The sequence below is a fragment of the Nycticebus coucang genome, chromosome 4 (assembly GCF_027406575.1).
Source record: "Nycticebus coucang isolate mNycCou1 chromosome 4, mNycCou1.pri, whole genome shotgun sequence".
NCBI lineage: Eukaryota > Metazoa > Chordata > Mammalia > Primates > Lorisidae > Nycticebus > Nycticebus coucang.
Window position 1 is genome coordinate 53,252,029 of NC_069783.1, and position 13,711 is coordinate 53,265,739.

Below are 13,711 nucleotides of genomic sequence, written 5' to 3' on the forward strand. Positions count from 1 at the left end.
AAGGGTGTGTTGCTGGTGCTCTCCTGGGCACAGGAGAGGCCTGGTGGGGCTGGTACACAAAGCTTTGGTTTCTTCCCTTACTCACTTTGAGAAAAACATTTAGTGCATTTAAGCTCTTGGGGAAATTGGGGTTTTTTTCTCCCTGCTTTTACTTGTATCTATCTGATTTAATAGATTATTTTATATAAGTGTAACAAAGCAAGTGTTGTGATGTATGTTGCATGGAAATATGGAACATAGGAAAATGAGTTCTTGCTACAGATATGTCATCCTGCTGTGATTTTTATTCCCCTTTAAAATAAGGAGTATGTTTTGGCTCATACTGAAATGCCCACCACCTTGGAAGGAGCTGAAGCAGCTATTAAGAAACAGGAGGACTTCATGACTACCATGGACGCCAATGAGGAGAAGATCAATGCTGTCGTGGAGACTGGCCGGAGGCTGGTGAGCGATGGGAACATCAACTCGGATCGCATCCAGGAGAAGGTGGATTCTATTGATGACAGGTACAGTCTTCTGAGTTTTGTAGAGAGTCTTCCACCTTAGAACTCTCAACTTTATGAATTGTTGGCCAGGAATCCTTGGGACTGTACACATAAATGTCCCAGTGGGCAGAACACGAGTACTCTGCAAAGTCTTACCACACACAGAAAATTAGAGTAGCGTGTCACTGCTTGAGAATGTGGTTCTCTGGCTGGGCGCTGTGGCTCACACCTGTAATCCCAGCACTCTGGGAGGCCAAAGTGGGTGGACTGATTGCCTGAGCGCAAGAGTTCGAGACCAGCCTAAGCAAGAATGAGACCTCCATCTCTAAAAGTAGCCAGACATTGTGGCACGCACCTGTAGTCCCAGCTACTGGGGAGGCTGAGGCAAGAAAATTGCTTGATGCGAAGACTTTGAGGTTGCTGTGAGCTATGATACCACGGCACTCTACTAAGGGCGAAAAAGTGAGACTCTGTCTCAAAAATATAAATAAAATAAAGCAAAAAAGAGAATATGTTTCTCATAAGACATGTACAAGTGTCCACAAAGATAAGAAAGCTTGAGAATCCAAGTTAATCCTTAACCCAACACCCGTATGAGCTATACTGCTATGTAATGACGGGGTATAAGCAGCACCCTGTGAGAGTTGACACAGGCGTGTCACCTGATGGGACCCCGAGAGCCAGACATTTTCCCAGGCCACAATTGCCTTCATCCATATAAGATGTCTCTGAAGGCTGCCAGGAGAGAGTGGGAAGGGAAGGTGAGGTTCATTTAAAGTTACCTGGCAGAGCCACAAAGCACCATTGCGTGGCCTTTTTTAGAAAATTGGCTTGGATAATACTGTAATAGGTTCTTTTTCATAATGAGAGAAAAAGCAATTTTCCTCTTCTCGATGTTCATTTTTTTCATTTGTTTAAATTTCTTTTCTTTTCTTTTTATTTATTTATTTACTTATTTATTCTTTGCATGTCTGAAAGATTGTCACCCTGGCTGGAGGCCAGTGTACTCCCTTTGACCGTAACTCTTTGACTCACCACTTCCTCTTGCCCCACCCTGCTTAGTGTAGGTGAAGGTCAGGACAGATCAAGATGTACTAGCATGGACCAGTTCTGGGCTGGTCACTTCAGTCCTGGGCAGCTCGTCTGGCTCACTAGCCTCACTTTCACCCGATCCTCTCTGGTCCCAGTCTGAGCTGATCTAAAGACTCACTGTGAGACCAGTGTCATCAAGGAACAAGCTCTTCCTTGAGGCTCCTCCTCTGGCCTTCAAATGCATTGAAAATGAAGAACTTCTTGCTGAGAACATTCCTTGCTTACCACATCTGAGAGGGTCTCCTGGGACCCTTGGTCAGATTAACTTAAAATCAGATGTGGAATGGAAAGCGGAAGAAGTCTTTTTTCCCATAATGACTGAGCTCTTAACTTTAGCACTTCCAGTCTTTTTTTTTTTTTTTCTCTTCACTAATTCAGAGCCTAAGCCATCTGTTCGAAGGGTGTTACTGTGGAATAGGACATTATATTAATTATAGTTTTGCATCTTTTGCTTTTAAGACAACTACAAACCCTTCTTCAGTGAGTGTGAGAAACAAGGACTGGGCAAGGCATTCTTAACCTAAAAAAAGAATTCCTTTTTTTCTCCCTACTGTTAACCATTATTTTATAAATATGATACTTTGTATTCTTCCGTGTTCGATGCACACAGTTGGTTTCCTGAAGGCAGGTTTGCAGTTCAGCCGGACATGCAGCTGCCCTGCTGTTCCTTGGTTTATCTATCTGTCCCTAGTGCTGCAGCTGCATGAGGTTGTCGGAAGCAGGTGATGCTGTCAAGACTGGGGACTCCCGAACATGAGGGAATGTTTAAGCAGCCCTTAGTTGTGGCTTAACCTTCCTTTTGCCCTTGACTGAAAGTCTGGGCTCCTGGAGTTCCAGAGCATCCTTAGGATCTTTCCGTTTTACAAAAGAAACGTAAGGAGTATCTCATGTAATGGTAAGCTCAGAAAGATAGAATGAAGGGGCCTTCCCCTTAATCTGCCATCAGGAAAACTACATCTTCTTACCTTTCCCGGTTGGTGTTAACTGAATTCTGGTTTCACTTTAATATCCCCGGAGGCTTCAAGATCTGAAACTGACCCTAGAGGATACTTGTCTGTTATAAAAATATCCACATCTGTGAGTTCCGGGTGTTGTAGGAGCACAAGCTAAGTAAACATCTGAACCTTCAGATCTAATCCCCTTACCCAGAAACATTCTGACACTGTGGTTGAAGATATTCTTGTAGAAGGTAAAGTCGTCATAACGTGCTTACATTCAGGAAATCTCCTGAGTTGAAATGAAAAAGTACCATAACAAAGACACTGACTCCAGTCGATATGGGTGGGGCGCAAGTGGCCTTCGGAGTGCCTATGACTGGGTGGAAACCAGCCTGTTGTCCAGTAGCCTGTCCCAGGGGTGCAGATGAGGAAGGAAAACTCCTGGCCGAAGGAAAATTCCAGCCACAGCTGGGGAAAAAGGACAGCATCCAGCTTCCTGAAGCAGGACTGTCACACAAGGGAAAACAGGCTTAGAAATTACCCAACTATTTTATTCAAGGACCTGAGATTCTTTACTTTCTCAGGACCAGTGTTACACCCAGCATGTGCTTCCTATGGTGAGGCAGCTGTTGAGTCTAGTTATGGAGGTAGGAGATGAGAGATGGAAATAAAACCAGAGAACCTTGCCCCAAACAAAGAGCACTCTTAAAACTATGGAAACTACAGCCAAGTTTAAAAGGTCCTTCTCAGGTCCTTGCCTATAATTGAATCCATGCTCCAACCTTGATAGAATTTCCTGAGTTTCACTTCCCATGAGTACCTTTGGTTTGCCACTAGGAAGCCAGGAAGCCACACTCACACCTTTCGAGTGTTTTCTCAGTCAGTGACAACCCCAGCTGCCTTTGGAGTACACAAGAGACAGAAAGGGACCCTGGCCAGGAACCCATCGGGCATGCGTGGGACTTGATGATATAAGAAGTACATTTCCAGATTCCGTCTGGTTGTATTTCTCCCTTAGTAAATCTTCTTGGACAGTGTTTGACACTATTTTCATTTCTATCGTTTCCATGAGCATCAAAGATGCATGTCCTGTTGTTAACTTCTGGTATCTGGGATTCTTCCTTACCATCCTAGCACTTTCCTGAGATGCCTCGCTGAAAGGAACGGAAGCTTTTCTTCAGAGCCTTTGAATCCTGCATTTTGTCACTAACTCCGACTTGTATTTGGAGTTAGATTTGCTGAAGATTTGCTTTATTTTCTTAAACTCCTGTAGAAATAGAGTGGGAATTTGACGGCAGGGGACTTATAAAATTTCCCTTGGCATTCCTTACCAACCCACAATTTTAGATGACTCATTCTTTTTAGCCCAGATTGATAATAATCTTTTATTTTCATATATTTTTATTACTTTTGGTTTCAGATGACAAATAACAGTGACATAAAGTGTCTCTGGCCTTTGTTATTTTTTGTTGTCAGACGCACATCTAATGTTTTTGAGGGGAAAACTACTTCCCTTAATCCTGTCTCTAGCACGTGCCATTTTAGTGCTTGCTTTCTAATGTGTTTTAGAGTTTTATATCATTTAATATGTGTAAGCGCTCTTTATTTAGCTTTATACCTTTTTTATGTTTGCATTTTACCTAAGTGATATAACCATATTAAGATCCCTTGAAAACTTTAAAAAAAAGTTTTAAGTTGAAAACTTAAAAAATTTAAAGGCACAGAAAGAGGGAAGGAGGGAGGTGGGTGGGGCCTTGGTGTGTGTTACACTTTATGGGGGCAAGACATGATTGCAAGAGGGACTTTACCTAACAATTGCAATCAGTGTAACCTGGCTTATTGTACCCTCAATGAATCCCCAACAATAAAAAAAAAAAATTTAAAGGCACATAGGTAGGAAAATATGTACCTGGCAATATTATTTTTATTTATAATTTATATTTTATATTTAACGAAAATTATATGTAACATACAAATATGTACCCACTGGTACCTGCAGGAGCCACAAGAGCAGAGAGGGCTGATGGCGGCTGTGACGCGGCACCTGTCCTTGGTTTCATCACCTTTCATTGAAGGCCCACGTAACACATGTATCATTATATGGTCTTTCTCTCTCCTGGGGCAGTTTCCTGAGACATTAGTCAGCAGCATGTGTTCACAGAGCTGCTCTTTCTCAGCATTGTGGAATCTGAGGCTGTGTTCTTTATCATCCCTGCCATAGAGGCTGATGGGGATGGAGGAGAGACTTTGTCCACATGTCCAGACACAGGAAGTGAGAAAGTGCTTTGAAAATCAGAACAAAAACCCAATTGTCTGTGTTCTCTTCCTTTACCTGTCTTACTACCCTGAGTGTTGCCTAGGTTATTCAGGAGTACACGTGTCAGGGAAGTATTCTCCCCACAGTGCCTCGTAACCCTCAGCAGATGCTCCTGGAACGGTGGAGCCATTGAAAGGCGTCCTAGTCCTTCTCACACATCCTGGTTGCGTTCTCCACTGAGTGCATGTGGCATGCAGTGTTCGAGCTGGGGGGCCAGCCACCCCATTTTCCCTTATCATTTACCGAGTTCAGCAGGTCCCTCCTCAATTCTTAGAAATTTGTATGTGTTTGTGTTTTCACTTCTTTGAACCTTAGTTACCCTTACCTGTTAATTAGAAGTGGAATTGAGTAAGGAAGTATGTGATCTCGGCAGCTTTAATAATTTTCATTCCTGTTTGTTCTATTGCTTTGGGTGAGTTCTTTTCAAGAGGGCTATCTTTTCAAGATCGGTATCTGTTTATCAAGAAACATTTATTTAAAACCAGTTACATAATTTTATATATTTTCTTAGCTTTGTGTCACCAGGTTATAGTTTCTCGAAGATAACCTTTCAAAGGTTAAACAGTGCTTAACCTTTTGACTGCAAACAGCATCTATAGGCATCCAAACAAGATGCTCATTTGGTTCCAGCGACGCCTGTGGGTATGTTTTGTTTCTGAGCACTCTACGTCAGAGGGCTAAAATGGGGACTTGTACACAGTGTGCACTCAGTTTCCCCAGCACTAGGTGAGGAAGGACTAAATTAATTTATACAGATTGTGTAACTGTGTGTTTGGCCTGCTCTGTAGTTCACACAGGTGTCTGGGTCTTTTTTGAACGGTGGCTTAAATCTCTTGTTTATCTTGTCTCTTTTACTTGAGAACTGTCAGCAAACTCTTTTCAGCTTATCTGGAAACCTAGGAAAGAAATCTATTTGTAAATTCTGTATTTCAAAATTTATAAATTCTGAGTGCTGCCTATGGCTCAGTGGATAGGGCACTGGCCCCATATACTGAGGGTGGCAGGTTTGAACCCAGCCCCGGCTAGCTAAAACAGCAATGACAACTGCAACAACAACAACAAAAAGCTGGGCATTGTACCAGGCACCTGTGGTCCCAGCTACTCAGGAGGCTGACACAAGAGAATTGCTTAAGCCTAAGAGTTGGAAGTTGCTGTGAGTTGTGATGCCACGGCACTCTACCAAGGGTGACAAAGTGAAACTCTGTCTCAAAAAAAAAAAAAAAAAAATTATAAATTCTGTATTTCAAGATTCTTTACTTTCTTTTTTTAAAAACAATTTTTGCTGTTATTATAACAGACATAGGAAGAATCGTGAGGCAGCCAGTGAACTTCTGATGAGACTGAAGGACAATAGGGATCTTCAGAAATTCCTGCAAGATTGTCAAGAGGTATGTCAACCTTTAACTCCTCCCTTCCTGGTTTCCAACAATTGCTAACCTGCATTTAGCAGAAGAGCCTTTCGGATTATAACATTAATGAGGTCACAAATTCCTATTAACCATTTGATTTGCAGGTGAGGACAAGTGGTACTTTGTTAGTTCTCCAACCTACAAGCCATTTAGAGTAACTAGATGATTAAAATCTAGAACATTAAGCGTGTAGAACTGCATCACCCATTGTGGTTGCCACTAGCCACATGTAGCTATTTCATTGTAATTTAAATTAAATAAAATTAAAAGCATAGTTTCTCCATTATACTAGCTATTTTAAGTGCTCAGTTGCCAGCTGTAACTAGCAGCTACATAGTGGATTGTACAGACCTATTGCATTTAGTTCTGTTGGATAGTAATGTCCTAGAATATTCTGCAGCCTAAAAGTATTTACTGTTACATTTTAACTCCCTAAGGCAATGTATATTTAAATGGTACAGAAGGAAAGAACCAAAAGGAACTGAAACTTGCTACCAAGTAAGAATTAGAGATTTTAAAAATAGAAATTAGGTTTCTTTCACTGAAAATACCATCTTTCAGGCTCCTTCAGTGTGTATCTGATACGCAAAGCGCAGTAATCCTGATTCCAAACACTGGGTTTTAACATGTAATACTGATCTGATATACTTACACTATTTCATGTTCCCTGGTACATACGTAAACAAACTTTGAAAACCAAAGGTGACCAAAAGCGTGTGTGATCTTTACATGTGTGAGATCGCAAGAACATTATATTTCTGTGTCTGCCAGAGAACAATGGTAAGACTCTGTCCTTTCTGGTTTATTAGAATAAATATCCTTGTAGGTAAAAAACAGGATGAAGAATATCCACTTGAAGCTACAGGGACCTTAACAGGTTAAGAGTGTTGGGGGCAGGATCAGGTCATGTGCGGAGAATGTGACCCTATCATCACAAATACCCTGCGTGCAACATTTGGCTGTGCATAAAGAAATACAGCTTTGGTGACAGCTGTTAGATCATCTGTGACAGACAGGGGCAGTCCTCCATGTCCATTCATCTGCTGTGTTATTATGAATCTTACATTATGCTTTTGCAGTTAAACCTTAAGAAGGAAAGCCCCTAAACTGTGTGGCTTAGGGTCTATCAGCTTTAAGCACCACATTGACGAATCTAGGTCTTTGGGGGATTTGCCTGGAGCCAGACAGGCTGAAGACAGGAGTGCGTCGTCTAAGTGACATGCAAGCCTTAGTAACCCAGCTGGTAGGATGCTCACTTAAAGAGGCTTTCCCATCCCAAGACAGGTCATAGAGGAGGGTGATGGGATCTGAAGTTAGCTGTGTGCTACAGTGAATGCCAAGAGTGGCTATTCTCACTGGAGGGAGTAAAAGGGATGAGGAGGTGTTTGTAGGCTGAGTTGTGCCTTCCACAGATTGATGATCCCTGTGTCACCTTGGTGTTTCCCTTGCAGCACTGTCAGTGACTCATTTTTAATTTCAGCTCATATCCCTGGAGGTTGTGGGACCAATGGGATCCCATGCTCCTGCTTTTAAAGTTAGCAAGATAAAACTCCTTCACCTAACCATGCTGGAGCCCAGGTTAAATGAGTGAAAGAGAATGCCAGGGAATGAGCAGTCGACTGGCCAAAGGGAATCCCATTTATATTCGGAATTACCTACCTGCTATTTTTCCACTCAACGTATGTATAGATATATAAAAGGAAATATATTGAAGGCTGGGCACAGTGGCTCATGCCTATAATCCTAGCACTCTAGGAGGTTGAGGCAGGAGTTCAAGACCAGGCTGAGCAAGAGTGAGACCCTGACTTTACCAAAAATAGCAAAATTAGCCCTGTGCCGTGGTACCTGCTTATAGTCCCAGCTACTCAGGAGTCTGAGGCAGGAGGCTCTAGTCTAGGAGTTTGAGGTTGTAGTGAGCTACAACAATGCCATTGCACTCTACCCAGGTGACAGGGAGATTCTGTCTTATAAATAAATAAATAAAAAAGAAAAAGAAATGTATAAAAAAGTAGATAAAACAATAGTCCTTCCTGGTGGAGCCACAGGCGCCACCTTAGTATGTCCTTTATACCTTTGTTTCCACTTGCTCTGAATTAGCATCCTTGTTGACAAGGAGTCTCTCCTTAACACACACCTTGGCTAGGTTCCAGTGATTGTCACACATGACTAGGGATGCAATTTTCCCCTCCAAGTATGCAGGAAATGTGGGCTGGGCTTTTTATGTCCAGGAGATTATTTGCAGGCCTCCTTGTGACTGTTCTGCCTGGTTTATTCTTTCTTGCCTGGTTCTCCCTGTCTCTCCTTGAGCCTCATTCAATGCATAGCCCAGTGTCTATTGGGAAGTTCGGGGGCCCCTTGCCAGCATGTACAGTGTCTTCATGATGGGGTTTAGGTCAGGTTTAGTGGCTCTAAAACTCTTGGCTAGGCATACAAGCAAAGAGGCAGTATGATCTTTGTCTTTGAATTTCCCATCATTTAGCCTCATTAAAATATAACCCCCATTGAGGCAGAATTAAGAATGGAGCTTGTATATGTACTAAGAATGGAGCTTGAGGGTGGTGCCTGTGGCTCAATGAGTGGGGCGCCGGCCCCATATACCGAGGGTGGCGGGTTCAAACCCAGCCCCGGCTGAACTGCAACCAAAAATAGCCGGGCATTGTGGCAGGCGCCTGTAGTCCCAGCTGCTCAGGAGGCTGAGGCAGAAGAGTCGCTGAAGCCCAAGAGCTAGAGGTTGCTGTGAGTCCTGTGACATCATGGCACTCTACTGAAGGCGGTAAAGTGAGACTCTGTCTCTACCAAAAAGAACCAGAAAAAGCCCCGTACAGCTAAGGCAGTTCTTAGTAATAAAAGCAAAGCTGGGGGCATCAGCATACCAGATTTTATTTTTTTTTATTTTTTATTTTTTTTAACAATTTTATTTATTTTTTAATTAATTAATTTTTTTTTTTTGTGGTTTTTGGCCGGGGCTGGGTTTGAACCCGCCACCTCCGGCATATGGGACCAGCGCCCTACTCCTTGAGCCACAGGCGCTGCCCCCATACCAGATTTTAGTCTGTACTACAAAGCCATAGTGGTCAAGACAGCACGGTACTGGCACAAAAACAGAGACATAGACACTTAGAATCGAATTGAAAACCAAGAAATGAAACTAACATCTTACAACCACCTAATCTTCGATAAACCAAACAAGAACATACCTTGGGGGAAAGACTCCCTATTCAATAAATGGTGTTGGGAAAACTGGATGTCTACATGTAAAAGACTGAAACTGGACCCACACCTTTCCCCACTCACAAAAATTGATTCAAGATGGATAAAGGACTTAAATTTAAGGCATGAAACAATAAAAATCCTCCAAGAAAGCATAGGAAAAACACTGGAAGATATTGGCCTGGGAAAAGACTTCATGAAGAAGACTGCCATGGCAATTGCAACAACAACAAAAATAAACAAATGGGACTTCATTAAACTGAAAAGCTTCTGTAAAGCTAAGGAGACAACAACCAAAGCAAAGAGACAACCTACACAATGGGAAAGGATATTTGCATATTTTCAATCAGACAAAAGCTTCATAACTAGGATCAAATTAATCCACATGAAAAAAGCCAACAATCCCATATATCGATGGGCAAGAGACATGAATAGAACCTTCTCTAAAGATGACAGATGAATGGCTAACAAACACATGAAAAAATGTTCATCATCTCTATATATTAGAGAAATGCAAATCAAAACAACCCTGAGATATCATCTAACCCCAGTGAGAATGGCCCACATCACAAAATCTCAAAACTGCAGATGCTGGCGTGGATGTGGAGAGAAGGGAACACTTTTGCACTGCTGGTGGGACTGCCAACTAGTACAACCTTTCTGGAAGGAAGTATGGAGAATCCTCAAAGCACTCAAGCTAGACCTCCCATTTGATCCTGCAATCCCATTACTGGGCTTCTACCCAGAAGGAAAAAAATCCTTTTATCATAAGGACACTTGTACTAGACTGTTTATTGCAGCTCAAATTACAATCGCCAAAATGTGGAAACAGCCTAAATGCCCACCAACCCAAGAATGGATTAACAAGCTGTGGAGGGAGGGGGGTGGGGCTTTGGTGTGTGTCACACTTTATGGGGGCAAGACATGATTGCAAGAGGGACTTTGCCTAACAGTTGCAATCAGTATAACCTGGCTTATTGTACCCTCAATGAAATCCCAACAATAAAAAAAAAAAAAAAAAGAGTGGAGCTTGAAAATCTGCCTATTAATCCAATAGCTAAGAGCGCACCAGGAGATCAAATTTAATACCTTTACTGGCTGTTAATGTTGCTCAAGGAATAGGGAATCCAGGGGCTTGTCTTTTTCGGATTCCCTTCCTCAGGTGGCTTGGCTAGAGAAGCTATAGGTGTGAGATTGCTCCCTGCCGCCACCACCATGAACACCGTCTGGCTGGGGGCAGCTATTGCACAAGCAATACTGTGGGAATGAGCAGGGACCTACCTCTTTCCAGTTACAAATGGAGATAGAAACAGCATCATAATCTTTGTAGTGTTATTTTAATGTGATATACTGAAAAATGAATGAATACTTTAGAAAGGTATTGCTTTTTTGCTTCATTCCTTCACAGCACACCTCCTATTTTCTGGAACTTGTCCCTCCCCCCACCCCGCCCCCCAGAAGGCTAGTCTGTTTCCGTGCATCCAGCACAGGGATGTGAGTTTAGTGCTTTGCTTTTAGCCCAATTCAATGATCAAAGCATTTTTTCTTATCTTTTCCCAATCTGCATAGTGTTCTTTTCTGCAGAGAATGAATATATTCTTAAATGACCTTTGCAAATGCCCACAAATAATAACTGTAGTTGTGATTCCAGAATGCTGATGAAGAGCTGATGAACCAGCAGGTTCTGTAGATCCATTTCATTGTGCCATTCCTCATGACTCTTTATCGCTAGGATGATGTGTTCAGCAAACAGCAGATTTGTTTATAAGCCTCTGATTTTTATGAGGCTCTCTTTTATTTTTAATCTCTCTTGGGTAGGTGGTTATAAATGGTGAAAATATGTGAATGTCCTTGGCACTTTGAATAAAAGTACCTTCTAGAGAAAGAGTGTATGTAGAATACAAGGGAAATTTTGTTGTTGGTGTCCTTTTAACTGTTTTTTCCCTTAAGATTGGCCATAATCCCTGAGATTTTTACCTGCTCATGTAACTGGAACCTAGGAACTTCTTTCACAGTAGAAAATTTAGTGTCTTTACTGTTTAATGACCTAGGGTCATTGATTACAAAGGACTTTTATGAGATTTGCTAGTTTTTCCTCAATATAAATGAGGATCTCATTTATATAAAAAAAGATCTCATACCTCAAATCTGGGTGCCCCTCCAACCAAAAAAAAAAAAAAGGAAAAAGATCTCACTACCTTTTGCTTTCAGCCCCCTCCTCCATGTCCCTGCATGGTAAATAGCCCAAGAAGGGTAGGGACCCGGCCCAAAAGAGGTAGTTCACCTGCTGCAGAGCCAGGGGTGCTCCTGGAACCCTCACTGCCTTCCTTGACATCATTTCCAAAGAAAAGACCTGCTGTTGAATTGAATCTATGGGGAAGCATTTCCCAGCAGCAGCTCAGAAGGAAGTGAATGGCCTTGAGAATGTTGATTCTGTAAGGATTCTATAGTTGTATACTCCATTTCTAGACCTTTGAAGATATAACCATGAAGGAGTTTAGGTGTAACTTTGTTGTGACAGTGACAATTGAAAGTGGTGGAGAAAGAAGGGACATGGTCATTCGAGGATCGTTGCTTCCGATTCTGGTCTGACTCCTCATTCCTTTGTGTATCTTTGACCTGAGCCAACAGAAGGCTCTTCCTTGGGTAGCACCATGGCTGGGTCAGGAATCAGGACTCTGGCGTGGGGCATCCTGGCACAAGTATGCAATGATGAGCCTGGGCCCAGTCGGGATGGAAGCCAGCAGAAGTGGGTTCAGCCTGGTATTTGGCTGATGCTGGTAAGAGAACTGCCTTCTCAGATCTGTCTGCAGCTGGCAGCCTTTCCATGACTTTCCAGAGTTCAGAGCCAAGCAAACATGTTGGGTCCCAAAATCAAGTCCTGCTAAATGTTCTCGGTCTGAATGGAAGGTTCTTTAGAGACCTAGAGGCTATAGATAAAGAGGTGGAGGTGACTGGGACTTGGGAAACATCAGAAGGGCATCATTATAGGCCTAAGCCCTCCAATGAGCAAGTTATGTTTTGGCATTCCCATAGATGCACCCGTGTAAGTGGAGGGAATAAATGAGTAGGTCAGTGTGTTTTTGTTTTTTTGGGTTTTTATTTTGTTTTTGTTTTTAAATAAAAGGAACTAAAAAGTAAGAAGATTGCCAAGTAGAGTAAAAGATAGTCATGATTAAAATGGTACAGCTGACACGGGTATCTGAATGAGAGCAAAGGTTGTGTCTTGGACTGGTTAGAGCAGAATTTTAAGCAAAAGCCTTTGAGGGGAAAGCTGGTTAAGAGTACTAAGCAGTTTGAAAGCCACAGAGCTTTTGTACTTCTGGATTGAATTTTGGACACAGAGTTTTGAGCAAAACTGAGGTACAAGCTCTATAGAATGGACACCTTTCGTGATGGTATTGTGAAGTTAAAAATTTATCATCTGTTGGGCAGCGCCTGTGGCTCAGTGGGTAGGGCGCCAGCTCCATGTACCGAGGGTGGCGGGTTCAAACCCGGCCCCTGCCAAACTGCAACAAAAAAAATAGCCAGGCATTGTGGCAAGCGCCTATAATCCCAGCTACTCAGGAGGCTGAGGCAAAAGAATCACCTAAGCCCAGGAGTTGGAGGTTGCTGTGAGCTGTGTGACGCCATGGCACTCTACCGAGGGTGGTAAAATGAGACTCTGTCTCTACAAAAAAAAAAAATTTATCTCTGTTGCTGTGAAAACACATGCAGGATGCATAGCAAGACATCAACACACCCTCTTCCAGGCATTAAAAAAGCTAACATTTAGGATGACACTTTGTGAAATCTTGATTTCTCTCCCCCCACCCCCACCCCCAGTTGTCTCTCTGGATCAATGAAAAGATGCTGACAGCCCAGGACATGTCTTACGATGAAGCCAGAAATCTGCACAGTAAATGGTTGAAGCATCAAGCATTTATGGCAGAACTCGCATCCAACAAAGAGTGGCTTGACAAAATTGAGAAGGTGAGTAAAAATGTTTGATGAGCACCATGTCCATGATGTGGTTGGGGTAAAATAAATAGAGTGGAAACGAGCTGTTTTTTATTTAGCATATTTTCCAACACCTTAGGGTCTTACCTGATCATTTATAAAAGTAACACAGCCAATGTCAGATCCCTTCCACTAACCAGTTTCTGACTTCAACCCACCAGAAGGGAGAAAAGCAGAAGCCCAGCCAGGTGGTTCAAAGTGCACGATTTACCCAAGAATGAACACGGGGCGTTGAGTTTCTGTCGTTCATCTCATCTGCTG

At 42.5% G+C, this 13,711-nt stretch overlaps 1 protein-coding gene across 4 annotated transcripts in view; it reads left to right on the forward strand.

Annotated features, from left to right (window-relative positions):
* Positions 1-13,711, forward strand: part of SPTBN1 (spectrin beta, non-erythrocytic 1) — a 238,708-nt gene that overhangs the window by 197,904 nt on the left and 27,093 nt on the right. For all 4 annotated transcript variants that reach the window (XM_053588956.1, XM_053588955.1, XM_053588957.1 and 1 more), the window contains 3 exons: positions 304-506; positions 6,130-6,220; positions 13,277-13,423. In XM_053588956.1, the coding sequence (XP_053444931.1) occupies positions 304-506; positions 6,130-6,220; positions 13,277-13,423 (441 nt within the window). The remainder of the gene's footprint in view (positions 1-303; positions 507-6,129; positions 6,221-13,276; positions 13,424-13,711) is intronic.